At 39.1% G+C, this 17,736-nt stretch overlaps 1 protein-coding gene across 1 annotated transcript in view; it reads right to left on the bottom strand.

Moving 5' to 3' along the window:
* Positions 1 to 943: 943 nt before the first annotated feature.
* HOMER1 (homer scaffold protein 1) overlaps positions 944 to 17,736 on the bottom strand; it is an 87,297-nt gene continuing 70,504 nt past the window's right edge. The window contains exons 7-9 of the mRNA XM_063180499.1: positions 10,885 to 10,995; positions 9,137 to 9,217; positions 944 to 3,555 (exon numbers count right to left, since the gene is read on the bottom strand). Coding sequence (XP_063036569.1) covers positions 3,367 to 3,555; positions 9,137 to 9,217; positions 10,885 to 10,995 — 381 coding nt within the window. The 3' untranslated portion in view covers positions 944 to 3,366. The remainder of the gene's footprint in view (positions 3,556 to 9,136; positions 9,218 to 10,884; positions 10,996 to 17,736) is intronic.

Below are 17,736 nucleotides of genomic sequence, written 5' to 3'. Positions count from 1 at the left end.
TCCTGGATATATTGGCCAGGAAAAGGAACTTCCAGTCATCTATAATGGACAGTTTAATTCACATGTTTTACTTTGTCCACATAGAAAAATGCAATTTCTGGATCACTGAGGCATATGGATTATGAACAATACACTCCAAAAACTAGCTATCCAGACGGGGATATACTTACAAAAATTTTTTATGTCAAAGTCAGGATTTCACAACATAACACAATAATGCAAAATCCAGTAGCACCTGAAAGATTAAGGTAGCTGCTGCTATCACTTGCACATACTTGAAAAAGATTAAAGGAAAAAAAAAAAAACAAGAGTAATACATTCTCCAGAGAATAGCAAGTGTATTTAAAAATAAAGAACTGTGGGTTTAATTTCTCTTTTCTCCCCCTTTTTTTTTCGTTCTATTTCTGTATTTCTGTGAGGCTTATGGTAATTCTTTTGTTGGTTTTTTTTTGGTTGGGTTTTTTTTTTCCCCCAAGACTGTAGTTGCCATGTAAATTTATACACAAAGTAACTGCTCTCCTCTCCAGTGCAAGTTCAGGGTCATGTTTTCAGGCTATAGTACTGAACACTGTTTTCTTGTATACATATTCCCATAGTTTCATTAAAGGTAGATACAATGTACAGTACTTGTCTCTGGGACAGTAATGTTTCAAATGGCAAAACCTTTACGTTAAAACAGAAGTGAAGAGGCTACAGTAGGTATAGCCACCTAAGTATGAATTTTAGATCACAATTTCTAAACACTTGCCTACTGTACATAAGCATTAAAAATAGTCTTAGACATAGGATTTTATTTATATGTGCACGTATGTCCACCTCATCCCATATTTATGTTTGGCAACTATTTGGGAATTCAAAGGTGCAGCCCTCAATAATTGTATTATTAAAAAAAAAAAAAGAAATGAAGCTTATCTATTCTATGAGAAAAAGAAATTCTCAAATATCAATTTCCAATTTTAAATTTAATTTCAATAGGAAAATATTAAAAATGTGCACATCTAAATTTTTCCACGTTCTGTATATACATATGTGTGTGTACTTATACATAGAAATGCTCATGTACCACACATATTCACAAAATTTAAGTGGAAATATTTCTGTCCACTATTTTTCCCACACATATGACATCATATCTTTAAAAATGTCAAGAATAATATCATTAAAAATAATATTACATTTATTCCATCATTATGTTTTTTTTTATTCTTTCTTCATCCTTATTATGTCCACTGAGCATTAACAGGCCGAATTCTCCTTACACTTCCATGGATGTTATGCCAACGGAATGTTGCTGACATCACATCAAGGACACATCTGGTTTACAGCAGCACAAGTGACAGGAGAATCAGGCCCAAATATCCCCAGGAAAATTAAAAACTGGCTGTATCTGCTCATATGGACCTGATGAAGATATACACACTACTGTCTAAAATCCCCTGAATGATTAACATGTAGCTCACCACAAAATTTTCAACCAGAAGCACAATGAAACAAGCTCCCCCCACCCCTTTAATAAATGTGAGAAAATACCCTAAAAAATATGGAGAAAGCGTAAACATTGTGTATATTACATACCATATAATACATGACAGTTTTAGCATTTAACCTAAGCCACTTCCCTGACTAGTCAGGGGAGACCTGATAAATTATCAGTTAAGGGAAAAGAAAAAGATATTTTAGAAATAAAGCATGTCTTCCCAATATAAATGACAACCTGCGTGTATTATATGGTACATACACACAGTACATACATGAAAACAAACTTATCTTTTCTAGTTTTGAATATCAGAATCTAAGTGAAGAAAACTGTTCTACAAATTGAATAAGCAGCTAGATTTCATGTTTAACATTCAAATTAATTTGGGGAGCAAACAAAGGTTCGTGCATCTTTCAACTCTGAGGTTTGACATTCATTCATACATTTTAAAAAAGCCCTCTTCAGCATTACAAGCAATTTATGGCAAGAATGCACTGTAATGCAAGACACATGACAATTGGCTTACCTTTCAAAGAGTTGGGTTTTTTTAAATAAATCTATTATATAAAGAAATATGTGTTTGCCAAAAGTCTGTTAAAATTACATCAAAACAACTTTAAAACCTGCTCACTAAGGATAATTCAATTCAATGTCTTGTTTTTAAACACTTAATTAACAGTTCAGAATATTGCCTGGTGTAGTTTGGATAAAGATGTGATATGAAGACCCATAAAAGAGTAAACATGTCTTCAGTTCAATTTGCTATGACAACAAAATTTCAAGAAAAACTTCTAGCCTTTTTGGCCAGACACGTTCAGTGTACGAACAATCCCTTGCGGTACCTCTGTGCTCTTAATGAATCTGTAATAGAACAGTGCTCCCCGTAAGCCATTATTCACAGAACCTCTACTTCATGTCACATTCTGAAAAAGGCTCTTGCAGAACAGAATAACAGCAAATTGAACATTCAATATAAGTATCAAGGCCAGAAAAAAGAAAACCGGCCATTCCTTGTTATGTGTGCAGGTCAAATTTAAAATGTTAAGTTTACATTTAAAATTCTCAGGGCAGTTTGGGCTTTTTATTTTTCCCTTGGGACTCACCTTCTATCACTGGTTGGCTTCAAAATTTAGTTAAGTGGAAGATACTATCTCACTGTAAGTACATGGAATTCATATGAAAAACTAAACCTTACATTGGACAATATTGTAGAACACCAAAGTAAGCTCCATAAAGAAATACGGTATCTTCCAGTATATATGTATAGCTCCAAAAAAAACCAAAAAACCAACCAGCCAACCAACCCCCCCAAAAAAACAAAAAAGAAGAAGTTTATACAAGCAATTATAGTAAATTTGTTTCAATTAAAGATGCAACTCTCTCTCCTTCCTGGCAAGAATAAATTTGTTCCGGCACTGCTTCTCCACAGTGCAACATATCCTGAGAAATTATTAGAACAAAGTACATAGGGCTGTCATCACAAAGTTTTGCACAAAACACAGTATTTAAATATCTTAAATAAAACAGCCAATAACCTATATTGTATCTGTCACAAAATGGGGTGTGTCCTGGGACACTGCTAATTCTTCCATCACTGATAATTAGAAAAGGATTGCATTCAATTATTGTTAATGTTTTTCAAGTTATCTGTGGCCAATAATGTAAAAGGAGGTAATTTGTAATTCAAGTTTTTTTTGTCAGTTATTTTTTTCTTAAACTGGCTACAAGCTAAGTTCTAAATTTTACATTGAATTACAAGTCAAATTTAAAACAATCCATCTCAGAGGAGCATTTTCTAATTTTGTGCAACTTTGATGCAGAGCCCAACACAGTCCTATGAAGAGAGACAGTGCATCTTTAAGCTGATTGGCACTGAAATCCCATTTTCTTTAACTGCACTCTATTAGCTTGGCCAAGTTATCTCGTAATTCTGTTAGTTCAAATATTTTTCCATCAAGAATTTCTAAAAGTGTCTTCAAGTTATTGCGAAAAGCTTCTTGCTCATTCTGACTTTTCTCCAGACGTTGCTCTAGATCAGACAGCTGTCCTTCCAGGTCTTTGTTTCGAATTTCTACTTCCTTCAGAGAAAATACACAACATGTTAATGTGTTGTCTGCAAACACAAAGCAGTCTAACGTCCTCTTGGCACTCATGTGCTATTTTTGTCAACTGCTTTTTAAAATAATATGTAAACCTTTCCAGTTTTCAGTATGTCAAAACCAGAACCTGAATTGTTACTACGATTGCATATGAACTGCCACTTCCTCCATTTCTCCATAATTATCTGAAGGACTGAATCTTTTGGAGAGGAACAAACTTAATCAGTGAACAAATGATACACTTATTCAAGTGTGTTATCACTTCTATCATTCAGAAATGTACTGCCTAATGAAAACACCTTCTCAGAGTTTACTTACATTCAAGTATGCCCTGATTTAGACTACATGATTTGGTCAAGGACACGGTTCTCCATCCAAAGTTCTCATGCAAAAACCCATCCAGAACGCTGCTTTAGAGACAGAGGAGCACTGCCTTATTTCCATCCTGTGTATGGGCTTTGCACTCTGAAAATTAAGACATGAACATGGCTGGGCCCAAGCAGAGGTCAAGGTGACTGTGACAAATGTAAACCAGGAGGTGCAAGCTGCACATGGTCCCTCGCTGCACAGCACCCACCTGCGGAGCAGGGACACTGGGAGAGCCACCACTGCTGCACAGACCTGCGCGGCCCATGCAGTGTGGGAAAGATGGAGCAGCAGATGTTGGACACAGCCCAGGGGGTCTGACCCTGAGCAAGCTCAGCTCTCACTCACAAGGAGAAGCCCTTGGCATCCACCCCTGGGACTCCTCCCAGCTCCAGCTTGCACCTGATGGGTAACAGTGCCAAGTGCAAGACCTGTGCCCTCTCTTCAATCAAATCACAAATGAACCAGTCACCTAGGTCTGGAATAGCATATTGTTCTTTGTTCGATTCATTGCCCACCTAATAAATTTATGCTAAGTTTTGTAATTTCAGTTACAAAAATAATTTTCAAAGGCAGCACAGAGACATTGTGTTTAGTACACCATACACCCTGTAGAGCACCTCTGGAAAAGTGCATAGTGAATTCATATTATGTATGGTAACATGTTTTTCAACACCTCCTCCCTTTACAATGGTTTTGTGCCACAAAGCTTTATCAGGCCTCGTCTGAGATTTTACTACAACTAGTTTTACAAATAGGAAGGCAGATCTGGCAGCATTCAATGATCGCAACATGAGCAACTCCTCTTTCAGCCCTCCATCTCTCTCACTGGTTTTGGTGTGATTCTTCTGTCTCCCTCAAGGCTAAGAAATATATTCATGTTTATACTGGACAGATCTCAGCTACCCACAGAAAACAACCTGACCTATACAGAAAATATACGGGGTCATTCAAGAGTAACAGGTATGTAATGCCAGCCCTGTATCAAAGCCTGAGAAAGGTATCCACTTGTGAGGGGTCTGGCAGCAGCACTGATTGGGTGCTGCATCCCTGGCCAAAGAGGGGATGGGGTGATGTGGCCAGTGCTCAGTTTCAGCTCCCAGCCTCTGCAGCAGCCCAGAGTTCTGGGCCCCCGAGCAGTGCTGCAGGACTTTCACTACCTCATCGCTGTGGCTGCTTGCAGAGCCAAGGGTTACCTCCCAACCTACTTCTTGTTTGCAAATGAGCAAGTAAAAAACTATGGATTTTTGGGCACCAGTCTTGAACAGCCAGCACACCCGAGAGCAGGAATTACCCCTTACTGCCAGGCTCAAGAGAAGAATTAATTTGTTTAGCACTGAACAATTTAGTCGCCAAAGCACTAGAAGAAGCTAACTGGATAGCGCACTTGTAGAAATTATACAAATAAAATGCATACATGCTTATATATTGAATAGCTACCTCACTGCTGCTACAAATGAAGACAACTGGTTATAACCCAGTCCTACCATGTAAAAACTCTTCTTCATTGGGCCTACTCCTGCCTTCCAAGCCAAGCACTTACAAGTACTACCTGGTGTAGTGATTGCACATGTTCAAGACCCTCTGAGGGCCAAGTGATTACAGTATAGGACATAAAAGTGAAATCCAAGGTCCTCTCAGCTTTGCCAGAGTGACACAGCCCTTTCTTTAGCTCACAGAAAACTGATTGCTGTTTTTCAGTATTTGCCCATCCTGTCATTGCTCCTCTCCTAGTCACCAAATCTGTGTGCTCTAGGAAGTTTTCTTGTCACTGCTGTAACCTCAGTGATAATTAATTCCTGCAAGCAGGCAAGCCAGTGATGAAATAGATCACTTTGGGACAAACATATAGATACTTATATGGCTTTACATTGTAATATCTGGGCTTGACTAGAGCATTCTGTTGGCCTGTATCTAGCACTGAAGAACACCCTTCAGGCCCTTCTCACACATTTTTAATAAAATATGCCAGAAGATATTGCTTTTAACTTCTGGAAAATGCTACTTCTTAAATTTATGTTTGACCCTTTTGCATATTTAGCCTAAATTAGTATTAATGCTTTTTGCAATGTTATTGCATTGTAAGTTCATGTCCAGCTCACGTGCAGTTTCCTGTTTCAAATCAGACAACCACAAAACTTGCTTCTTGATTGGAAGAGGTGGATTACATGTAATGTAATCTATTCCCCTAACTGTGTCATTTCCCTTTACTGGCAGCTGATCTCATCCAAAAACAAATTGACTCTTTGATACATTCAGGCCCTTTTTAGAATGTATTTTGCACTTGGATTTTTTACCTTTGGTTTTATAAGTTCTTCTTTCATCAGATGTAATAATTTCTTATATTTTGTCTTACAGAATAAATAAATCATTACTAGTTATGTTTGTTTTCCTAACTGTAACAATCTTTTGCAGAATTCAGTGCAAGGATCGGAATAAAATATTCAAACGATACACAACAGCAACATTTAGGAATTAGCCATATTAATAAAGATATTCTGACCTACTGTGAGAGTCATGCTGATCATGACTCACTGATATGACTTCTCTACATTACAAATGGAATTAGCACCCCGATACTTAACCTTCATGACAACATATTGTTCTTCACTAGAGTTTTCCAATGATTGATATCTAATCGATTCCTGATGTGCATCTGTCAGAAATGCTGTACACCTTGAAATACTAATTTCTCTGTATAGCATTTTTCATAGAGGATTTTTACAAAAAAATTTTAAAGTTGCATAATCCATTTGCAAAGCACAAGAAGGAGAAAAAAAGCACAAGAACAAAGAGTGAGAGAAACAGATACAAACGCCAGAGAGAATCAGCCTGAAAATAAATGATGAGTCAGGTAAGTGAACATACATGAGACAGTGTGAAACTACAGCAATGTGACAGATGTAGGGTGAAGTGGCTCAGAGAACACCAGTATAATCAAAGCAGGACAACTACAGCAAAGCACAGACTCAAGACCTTTTTCCTGGGCAGGATCAGGGCAGTAATTAATTTTAAGCTTAATAAAGGCACCTTTTAACTCAGATCCTAAGTGATCCTTTAAATTTACTTGAATAAAACCATGTAGAGCCATTTCCAGAAACACATCACTTACAATGTGACACACGGACATATATACAAAATATATCCATTTGGTCATTAAACAATCACAGAATTATAAAATGGATTAGGTTAGGAGGACCCTTAAAACAACCCAACAAAGGGTTTCAATCCTTTGTCAGGGGCAGGAACCCTCTTCTTTAGATAAGACTGCTCAAAGTGCCATCCAACCTAGCCTTGGACATTTCCAGGGATGGGGCATCCAAAACTTTTTTGGGTAACCTGAACCAGTGCTTCACCACCATCACCAACTAAAATTTCATCCTAGTATCTATTATGAACCTACAATCTTTCAGTTTGAAGACATTACTCCCATTGTCCTATCACTGCAGTTCCTGATGAAGAGTCCCTACCTGGCTCCCTGTAGGACACTGTCAGATACTCTGAAGCTGCTGACAGTAACCCCTCCATGCAACCTTCTCTTCTCCAGGCTGAACAGCCCAAATTTTCTCAGCCTGTCTTCACGGGGGAGGTTCTCAATCCGTCTGATCTCTCTGTGGCCTCCTGTGGACTCCCTCCAGCAGGTCCCTGTCCCTCCTGTGCTGTGCCCCCAGAGCGGATGCAGCCCTGCAGGTGGGGTCTCAGCAGAGCAGAGCAGAGGGGCAGAATCCCCTCCCTGCCCTGCTGCCCACCCTGCTCTGGATGCAGCCCAGGACACGTGTGGCTCTCTGGGCTGGGAGCACACACTGCTGGTTAGTGTTGAATTTTTCACCAACCATCATCCCTAAGTCCTTCTGGGCAGGGCTGCCCTCAATCACTTATACATAAATATACCAGAATGGAACTACTGACTTTATAAGGTAAAATTTTAATTAAAATTTACCATTTTCTAATATTTCATTTCTTACTAATCTCATAATTCTGCTTGCTAAGAATAATTCTGGTTCACTGCTACTTTTCATATGATCTTACAATGAAATTACTGCATTTGCTATTGCTGGAACAATTTCCAACTCTCATTACAATGTTTCTTTTTAGTCTCACATAAATGCCTTTTCAAATGAAAACTTGTAGATTTAGCCTAAAACCAGCAACAATTTTTGGAACAGGCAAGGTCAGTGTACTCAAAACACTCTTTAAACACTGTTCAAAGTAATAACATACTTTGTACAAACAAGTTGGTGTAAGAATGGGGAAAATGAATGAACTTATTTTGATCTTTAGTGTTTTATTCTGCAGGTTAAAATTTGATTATGGAGGTTCCAATTAATGTCACACACTTCAAAGAATACCTGCCTAATGATTTCTAAGCTATGGCTGTGATCTGATGGGGCTTGCTTTCAGCATGCTAAGCCACAGAACCAAGAGAATTCCCTTTCAGCACCTTAGGGTTGGAGCTATTTAATGCCTGAGTTTCCAGTTCCTTCAAAACTCAGAAAGCTGAACCCACAGTGTAGTCCACATAAGCTTTGGTCATTCCAGCGGCAGGTGTGACAAGGAATGTGGCTATGCAGGCTGGTCAGTGCAGCAACAGACTGGAAAGAGCTCAGATGGAGCATGGGAGGATATAATGAGAAAACATGAATTCCAGCAGCCTCAGGTATCTGGTATTACACACAGTAAGAAAAAACTGCTAAGAATAAAAACACAATGTTTCTAAATAATTCCAAGAAAATGTAGAAAGTGTGGTTTTAAAGCCTGTACAACATAAGAACACTTTAACCTTTACTTTCTCAGGACATATTAAAAAACTGAACACAAACTCCTCCCAGGCTGATGATACACAGACAGACCATTTCAGTGGCATGCAAAAACTATGGGAAGACATTGCTGTGAAAATGGACCAGAACTGTCCAGGACACGTACCGGGGAAGGATGTTTGCTAACCTGAGAGTACTCTGTGGACATGTAAAAGCAATGTGGATGTGTTTCCTCAGATACAAATAGAAATTTAGAGCAGGTAGAAATTTTGATACAAACTCCTAAGGGTCATCCCACCCCAGCACTTTCAGGGCAGTCTAACCCACACATTCATCTGGCACATTCAGTAAATATAGCACAAGTTGCACATGTGAACTGCTCACTTGCTGATAATTTTTCCCTTTTCTCTAAATTAAGATGATGCACTACAGCTCACCTGTAACTTCTGGGTCAGAGAATCCCTCTGCGCCTGGAGCTCTCTGGCATTTTCAATTTCTTGTTTCAATCCTTCTATTTCCTAAGGGAGAAGAAACAACCCTGCTAGCAATGTGTTACCTGGCTTGGCCTTGGTGCTGGTAATCTGGCTCCTGCTTCTTCTTCCGAGAAAGTCATTGCAACAATACCAAAACTGCCAGTTGGCTACTGCCCATCAGAGAACATGACGTGTAAGCCCTGCTCCCAATACTTCTCAATCACAGCCCCAAAACAGCAACTCCATTGTCAATGAACAACAATAGACAAAAGAATTTTCATTTGTAAAAGTCCAAGTTTTCTTCTCCCACTGAAGAGATACATAATAATTTTTGCCCAAAAGATTAAGAAAACAAATTTAAAAATTAATTAATTAATTAATTTTTGAAATGTAATTAAAAACCGAATTTATACTTTAAATTTTATCAGAATCTACTCTTCCCTGTTTTTCAAGAAAAAAAATCCAATTTTCAAATGTAAACTGCTTTTTATGTCACCAGCAGCAGGGCTGAACATCAAAAATCTGCCTTTTTGATTGACTTCTGTAAAAAGAGAATCTAAAAGAAATGGCATCTTTAATTTAGCAATTAGAAAACAATAAGGTATAAAATAAATATAGATGAAATAATGAACAGAAGTGAAACCTGTTCTTAGGTTCAGAGACAAGAACAGAAACAGTGAACAAAACTAAAAGGTATCAAACTTAAAACGAGTAAGTACTCTTGTCCAGATAGGCATATTCACTCCCCAGAACTCCTTTTGCCAAGATTTTTTTGCAGCCAACAACTCAGCATAATTCAAAAGAAATGGGCAACAAAATGGGAAACATTACCAAGCTGAGCCTAATCTTTTAAGTAGGAAGGAGTTTGGAAAAGGTTTCGTTCCATTTTGAGAGGATATTCTGTAATGACTGTGCCTCTCCTGCATCCTCCTCGGAAATACCTCACAGCACTGGGGGAAGGCTTGGCAAGACACACTGCCCTCCAAGTACACACGCCAGTCCCCACAGTCTCTTACACGGGGCAAATAATTCCTCCTGTGCAGCTGCTTCCATCTCCTTTTTCCATCCATAAAGGGGTAATTCTTGATCCTTCTGTGGCACAGATACACTTTCCTCTAGGACATATGCCAATGCAGGTGTTACTCCAATTCCTTTTATTTACTTGCTGCTGATCCAGGCCAAGGCACATGGCACAGTAAATACCAAGTTTCAGGCTGGGCTTTTGGCATGTGTTTAAGGAAATTGATCTTATGGAACTGATTTTATGGACCATAAAGGTCAGCTCTATTAACAGAGCCTGAAAAAGGGACTGGCTGGACAAAGGCATAGACCTATTACTTGTCTCAAACCCTATTCTCCAGAAAAACAGAAAGCATGCCTACAACAGCTTCCTTTCTTAGGGAATCTGGACTGCATCAGTGTGATTATTGCCCTGTGGAAACCACTTATGACTTACTTTTACAAACAAAAATCTTTGGCAAAAGCAAACAGGAAAACATGATACGTTTTTTGCTGCTATTCAGATACCCAGCTCTATATTGGGCTAATGCAATTATATAAATGAAAAACACTAACAATGCCAAAAAGTTGAAAAATAATTTACTTTGTAACATCAATAGCAAATAATTCAGTATCTAGCCATCGCAAGCTTAATATTGAAAGGTTTTAGAAATGATGTAATAGAAAAGCCAAAAACAAATGTTAGCAGTTACCTCTTCTTTTTTCTTCAGCGTAGACTCTAATTCCTGTATTGTCTGGTTTAATTCTGTTTTATGAGTGTGGACTGCATTGGCTTGACTGCTCACACATTCCAGTTCAGTCACCTGTTGAAATAGGTAGAAGAAACACGTACAGAATTAATTTCAATATATTCAAGGTACTATTACTTTGCATCAATAGCTGCCTTTGAAATACACCCTAACTTCTGAATGACTTCTACTCATTAAAATGGTCAAGGTGCTCTTATAAAGTTAGCATAATGTTCCATTACATATTATTATGTAAGTTGTTGCTATGAATTCCTGGAAACAAAAAAATTCATTTGTTATATGCTGAGAAGAACACTAATTAAAACTTATACTAATTATCAAAAGTTTTAACAAAGTTCTGAATTACCACTTCAAACACAGTAATGCCTTGATGACTAAACACAGATCTGTCTAACTAACCTCTCCATCTGACACTTCTTAATCTTCTACCACCTTACTAAGTCACAACGTTCACACACTTCCTAGAAAGCCAATTAACATTTCACAGCATCACTCGGCATCAACAGTGCAGCAGCAGACACTCAGCCAGCAAAGTACAGCTGCCAGCTTCTAACTTTCCTAGTAACAGAGCTCATCTCTCAGTCACAAAGGCAACAGCTAATATCACAATTTGGATTTGCTCAGTTCCCCTTTTATTAGCAGACAGCAAGCACGTTCCATCTCCCCTTGATTATGTTAAGATACCTGGCAGTGGTATGCACTTTTGTTTTATTTCATAATCAAAGTGATGCTAATATCCTGCCACTCACAGAAAAACAGTTTTAAAAAACAGCTGCTGCAACAAAGAGACAAAATCCATGCAGCTAGAGCCTATGCAGAAAAGTCTCTGTTTATGTACCTCTCACATTTCAGGTCAGAATATTAGAGAACTTTTACACCACGTCTGCCTACATGTGTGCACTAAAACATTTTTGTTTAATAACTAAAACCTAATAATGAATTTCTCTCCAGAAGTTATGAGGCTGTCAATCCTAATATAAAGTTTTCAACAGAGCTGCATGGCATACCTACAAATCTGGCCATAAAACTCCTTTGAACAAAATGCTAGTTAATTCTGCAACAAAAACCTTTAACACTCAACATTCTTGGAGAGGCAGCCATAAGGCAGAGGGCAGATATTTTCCAAGACAATTTTATTTCTTAGGTAAAATAGTATCTCAGACAATCAAGGTTGCTCCTTTTCAGCACCAATGTCCCCTAGCTAATAAAGCCACTGTGATACCAGCAATTTCAGACTCTGAACTATTTGTAGGCTCAAAAGGTAGATTACTGAATCAAGTCCAAGGGAAGTCAAGATGAAACAAGGAAATTAAAACAACTTCTCCTGTCTGAATCACAGACCACAAACCTCTCTTCTGCGTAGCCATGGTGAATCTAGGTTCTTCTGTGGGAAAACTATTGGTTAAAAAAACTATTTCTGCACATGAGGTTTGTAATGGAGAGAACTGAGATTGGAACAAATTCTTGGCAGGGGGTAAAGGGAATGAGGGAGTAGGATATAGCTTGGTAAGGCAGCATGCCAAGAACTTTCTTATTTGCTGGTATTGTCCCAAAAGGAATACCAGTGCTCATGACAAGACCAAAAAAAATTTTTAAAAAACCCTTATTTGCTTCATTTTATTACATGCCACTGAGCATTACAACTGAAATCTTAGATGATTTTCTCAATTACACACATCTATCTGTATTTAGATTCTTATAATATTGTTACAGTATTCACCACTGCAACTACACAAACAAGAACTGGAACACATCAATGAGGACAAACTTGTGTCTGCACAGTGTCTGACCTAGCATCTACAGGGAGCAAGAATCAGAAAGGCACTGAGCAATTTAGACTGGAAAGGGACTGGTGGACATCTGGTCAAGGCCTCCTGGTCGAAACAGGGAAAATTTTGAGGTCACATTTGCCTGCTCAGGGTCTAGCCCAGTCAAGAATCATCCACTATTCAAGCAGAACTGCGACAGTTCGGACATTGCAGGTTTATGAAGAGCTCGAGCTCCTTCCTAAGTTTTGCTGGAACTGTCAAACTCATTCACCCCTTTCACCTTCAGCTCTTCTGATGTTTAACTTTTCAAACATTTCCAAGCTTTCCTGCTGAAATGTTGAATAGTAACTTTCAAGAAGACAATCTCTCTTCAAAAGCTGTTGCACTCAGCAAGACCCACTGGCCCTCAGCAAGCACTAGCACAGGATGCTCACTTACACAAAACCTCATCTGGAGAGATGAAAGTAAGCCCAGTCCCCAAACTACCTCTGCCCCAGAACCTCATGCCTTGAAGCATGCCTGCAGAGGTCTCTCATCCTGTGACTAAGGAAGCACCTGGACTCCCCCTGTTCTCCATATGGTTTCCTCTTGGCTGGTACACATAGAGGATGTATGTATTGGTGCAAGCTGGGAATCCAAGGGGTGATGAATCGAAGTGTTAGATGAAATGTTATGTTCTAACTTGCATCTATTATTGCTGGTTAAACACATCTCCTGCAGCAGCCCTGCCAGGTGCACAGCTCATGTGAGCACTCCCAAGTACACTCTGGTCCACGTTAACTCAAGACACTTATTGAAATTGCTTAAGTAAACACAGATGATTATTCTTAAGCAGAGTAGGCCATGCTCTCACAAACCTTCTGCCAACAGAAGCAACTGCTCTCAGAAGGACAATTAAGTGCCAGCACTAAAAGGGCTGTGATGTCTTACTCTAGCCAAGCTCTTCTCTGGGCAAACATCCATCTCTTACTGATTATGCAAGAAAATAATGTTCAACTGTTTTGTTTAGTGTTGACTGAAAACTCATAAATTGGGAAGAAAAAGAACAAATTCAATTAAAAAACTGGGTTACTTTAATCAGTCTTATTTAAATGCCCATTTCTACAGAGATCTGAAAAGATGTCAAATATTTTCAGGTTTTTATCTTCTTGAATGTACCTATAAAGACGAAAAACATACTGTGACCCTTTCAAAAGATCTGTATAGTAAGATGGGCTGGAAAATGATGTGATATAAAGAATAGGCAATTGAAAACAGAAGTAACAAAAGATAAAGCTCTAGGCAAAAATCTGCATAGCATATACTTGTCCTGTTTTTTGTCTCAAATTGCACTTAATTTTCTCATGATCAGTGGTCCAAAAATCATTACAAGTAACTGTTAATGCATTATGCACAGAAGGGGGCATAAAAGGAAGTTAAAGTGCTTTAGCCTGACCCTCCCAAAGGCTATTATCAGGGACACTCCTCATTCAGTGTTTCAGGTTTAAAAGCAAAGCTCAATCAATCCTTCAAACCCTTCCACAGCAGTATGAAGAAATGTACCCATGATTACACCTCATTTTGAGTACAGAATTCAGACTGAAAGAACAATCTTTGAACAGTAACTGGCTAAACAAAGTCCTGCTATTGTGCTACCATAAGACTGCACTGACTTGCATATCTGAAAACGTCAATAACTCTGGCTTTGTATTTGAGACTGAAAAAGAAAAAAGTTAGTGTTCTTAGCCTCTCTTTCTTTATTTTGCATTTATTATCCAGGTAAGGATTGCATGTAAAGAAAATATTCTGAAAAGGCTTTTTAGTGACTATTTACTGTGGAAACTCTTCTAGCATGTGGATGGTGTTATACTCAACTGCCTACTTCAGTGTTGAATATGTCAGCTGAAGTAGGACAGCAAGGCAACTTCTTCTGGTAGACCCTAGACCCTCCCAGCAGTGGCCATTGTAGAATATTCTGGACATTTTAGTCTAGGTTCAACAACCAATAAATGCAGGAGGATTCCAGGAAGAGGTTTTCATTGCAGCAGAGGGCAAGCACACTGGGCTGCTGGGAAGACTGGAGGAGTGAGGCTTCAGGCACATAACACAACAAGGAGTAACAGCCTTGGTGCGAACTTAAGACAGTGACTGCCTAAAGCGTCAGAAAACTGAAAAGACTCTCAAGAAAATCCTGACCACAGAAAGTTACTTTGCAAGTGAAGACTTCAGTTAGACAGAAGAAAAGAAGTGGAATGGCACAAATATTTTGAGTGGTGACCTGCCCCAAGCAATTATTGGCTAAATGATTCTGTGCTGTGTTTGCTCCAGCTGGATTAATTTTTTCAAACCACTTTCTTGAGATTAATTATACACTTCAGTACCAACAGAACATGCAATTCCTTCTTACCTACATACAGAAATTATTCCAACTTCTACAGAAAGGCAAATCAAGACACATTAGACACAGAATCCATCCAGAACACAGAATTTGTCACACAACTGTAGAATAATTCAGGTTGGAGAAGACCCTTAAGATCATTGAGTCCAACAGTTAACCCAGCACAGCCAACTCTACCACTAAGCCACATGTACAAGTACCACATTTACATGTCTCTCAAATACCTCCAAGGATAGTGACTACACCACTTCCCTGGACATCCTGTTCCAATGCTTGGCAGCCCTTTCTGTGAAGAATTTTTTCCTACTAGCTAAACTGGCACAACTCAAGGCCATTTCCTCTGGTCCTCTTGCTTCTTACTCGGGTGAAGAGACCAACCCCCACCTACAGCCTCCTTTCAGGCAGTTCCAGAGAATGATTAGGTCCCCTCTGAGTCTCCTTTTCTCCAGGCTAAACATCCACAGCTTCCTCAGTTGCTCCTCACAGGACTTGTGCTCCAGACCCTTCACCAACTCCACTGCCTTTCTCTGGACTCATTCCAGCACCAAAATGACCTTCCTGACCTGAGGGGATCAGGATTCCAGGTGTGGCCTCAGCAGGGCCCAGCACAGGGGGACAATCCCTGCCCTGACCCTGCTGGCCACACCATTGCTGGCACAGGCCAGGATGCCATTGGCCTTCTTGGCCACCTGGGCACAGCCTGGCTCATGTCCAGCTGCTGCCACCAGCACCCCCAGCTCCTTTCCAGCCACTCTGCCCCAGCCTGTGGCACTGCCTGGGGTTGTTGTGACCCAAGGGCAGGACCCAGCACTGGGCCTTGTTGAACCTCTCACCATTGGCCTCAGCCATGATCCAGCCTGCCCAGATCCCTCTGCAGAGCCTCCCTGCCCTCCAGCAGATCAGCACTCCCACCCAGCTCGGTGTCACCTGTGAACTGATTGAGGGGGCCCTCCATGAGATCACTGGTGAAGATGTTAAACAGGACTGGCCCCAGTACTGAGCCCTGGGGAACAGCACTGGTGGCTGAACACCAGCTGGATGTAACTCCACTCACCACCACTCTCTGGGCCTGGTCATTCAAAAACTTTTTAACCCATATTAGCATCATATATTCAGGGTGGTTGTCGCCTTTTTTCTCTACCTGACACAACTAACTTGCTGTTTCTATATTGTATTTTTCTCCCTTTTATTTACTGTAGATGCAATATCCAAGATTTGCTAGCCCAAGCTACAGTGCAGAACACATAGAGTGCTCTGAAATCACACCGACTGCTCATGCTAGACTGAAGTATTAATTACCTATTTTTAACTGATTAAGTTACATCCCTAAAAGGATCATAACTATGACTGTGACAGTATTGTTCCATCAATAATTGAAGATGAACTTCCCACAAATGAGAAAAGAGCCCTTTGCTTTCCATGAGCAGAAGAGAAATGCTATTTCATGGGTCAGCAAAATTGTGGTTAACTGCAAAAAGTTTCACATAATTTATGCAGAGAAAACGTCTCAGTTCTTACGGGTAGACAGTACTATGAAGCACAACAGCATGCAACAAGATAATAATAACAATTATTCCAGCGCAGCTTTTAAGAATAAAAAATTCTGGGAAGATTTTTGGTGTTAAGAAATGTGAAAATGCAGAAAACAAGAAAAATTTATTTTTAAGGGTGATTCTGAAGGAACAAAAATCATACAATGGTATTATTCATATAAATCACTTCTGACAGGAAATTAATTACTGTAGTTTTCCAAGATTTACCCATAGATAAAGCAATAACCTGGGGGCAAGTGTTGTGCGCTACCAGCAATTTATTACTTTTTTCAACAGAGAAAACAGAAGATTTTGCTGAAAAAGGACACATTTCTGTCTTTAAGCAGTTGATGCCTTAAGCCGTGGAAATACCAAAATGTTTTCCACAATAGATTAAATAGGAATAACCTATCATCTGCTTGATTTTTGTGAAGAAAGCAATGAAACTCTAGTAGCAATCTTTGAAAACATAACAAGTTTACCAGAATTGATGATTTGACCTTCAGCCATTCATTATTATTTGCAATTGATAAGGTAATACTAAATTCAAAGCACCTTCCTTTCCCTACAATCTAATTAGCAGACACTTTTTCCAGTCACCTGGCCAGTTCATGAAACACATGCAATGCAAACACCGTACAGATATCATCCTGAGGATCTAAATCCAGTCATTTTCTTATTCTCCGGCAGAGCTTTGGAATTATAGAATGTATTTAATTCTGCAAACTTTAACTGTGTAAACATCTTGTTGCATGCCTCCACAAAGCATGTGTTTTATAACTTGTAGATAACACTCTTCTTAGGATTTTCTAGAAATAAGAAGATGGCGATGAGAGAGCCCTTCTGTGAAAAATTATTGTATTAGCCAGAGTTAGAGTAGCTTAGTTGTTGGTTTGTTGGGGTTTTTTTCCCAAATTATTATCTTCTATATGACACATTCAGAGAAAGTGAATTCCCAGGAAAAGAAAAAAAAAAACCCTAGCAAAACAGTCTTGGGTCCTAAATGCAAAACTTCTCAAAAAAAAAAAAAAAAAAAAAAGGCAAATTCACATTTTGATTCAAGGAATGTAACCTTACACAGCTGCTCTGTCTGAAAAGAGATCAGCATTCTTGTAAA

Source organism: Melospiza melodia, chromosome Z, assembly GCF_035770615.1.
Source record: "Melospiza melodia melodia isolate bMelMel2 chromosome Z, bMelMel2.pri, whole genome shotgun sequence".
Taxonomy (NCBI): Eukaryota; Metazoa; Chordata; class Aves; order Passeriformes; family Passerellidae; genus Melospiza; species Melospiza melodia.
This window is presented reverse-complemented; position numbering and strand designations above follow the sequence as displayed.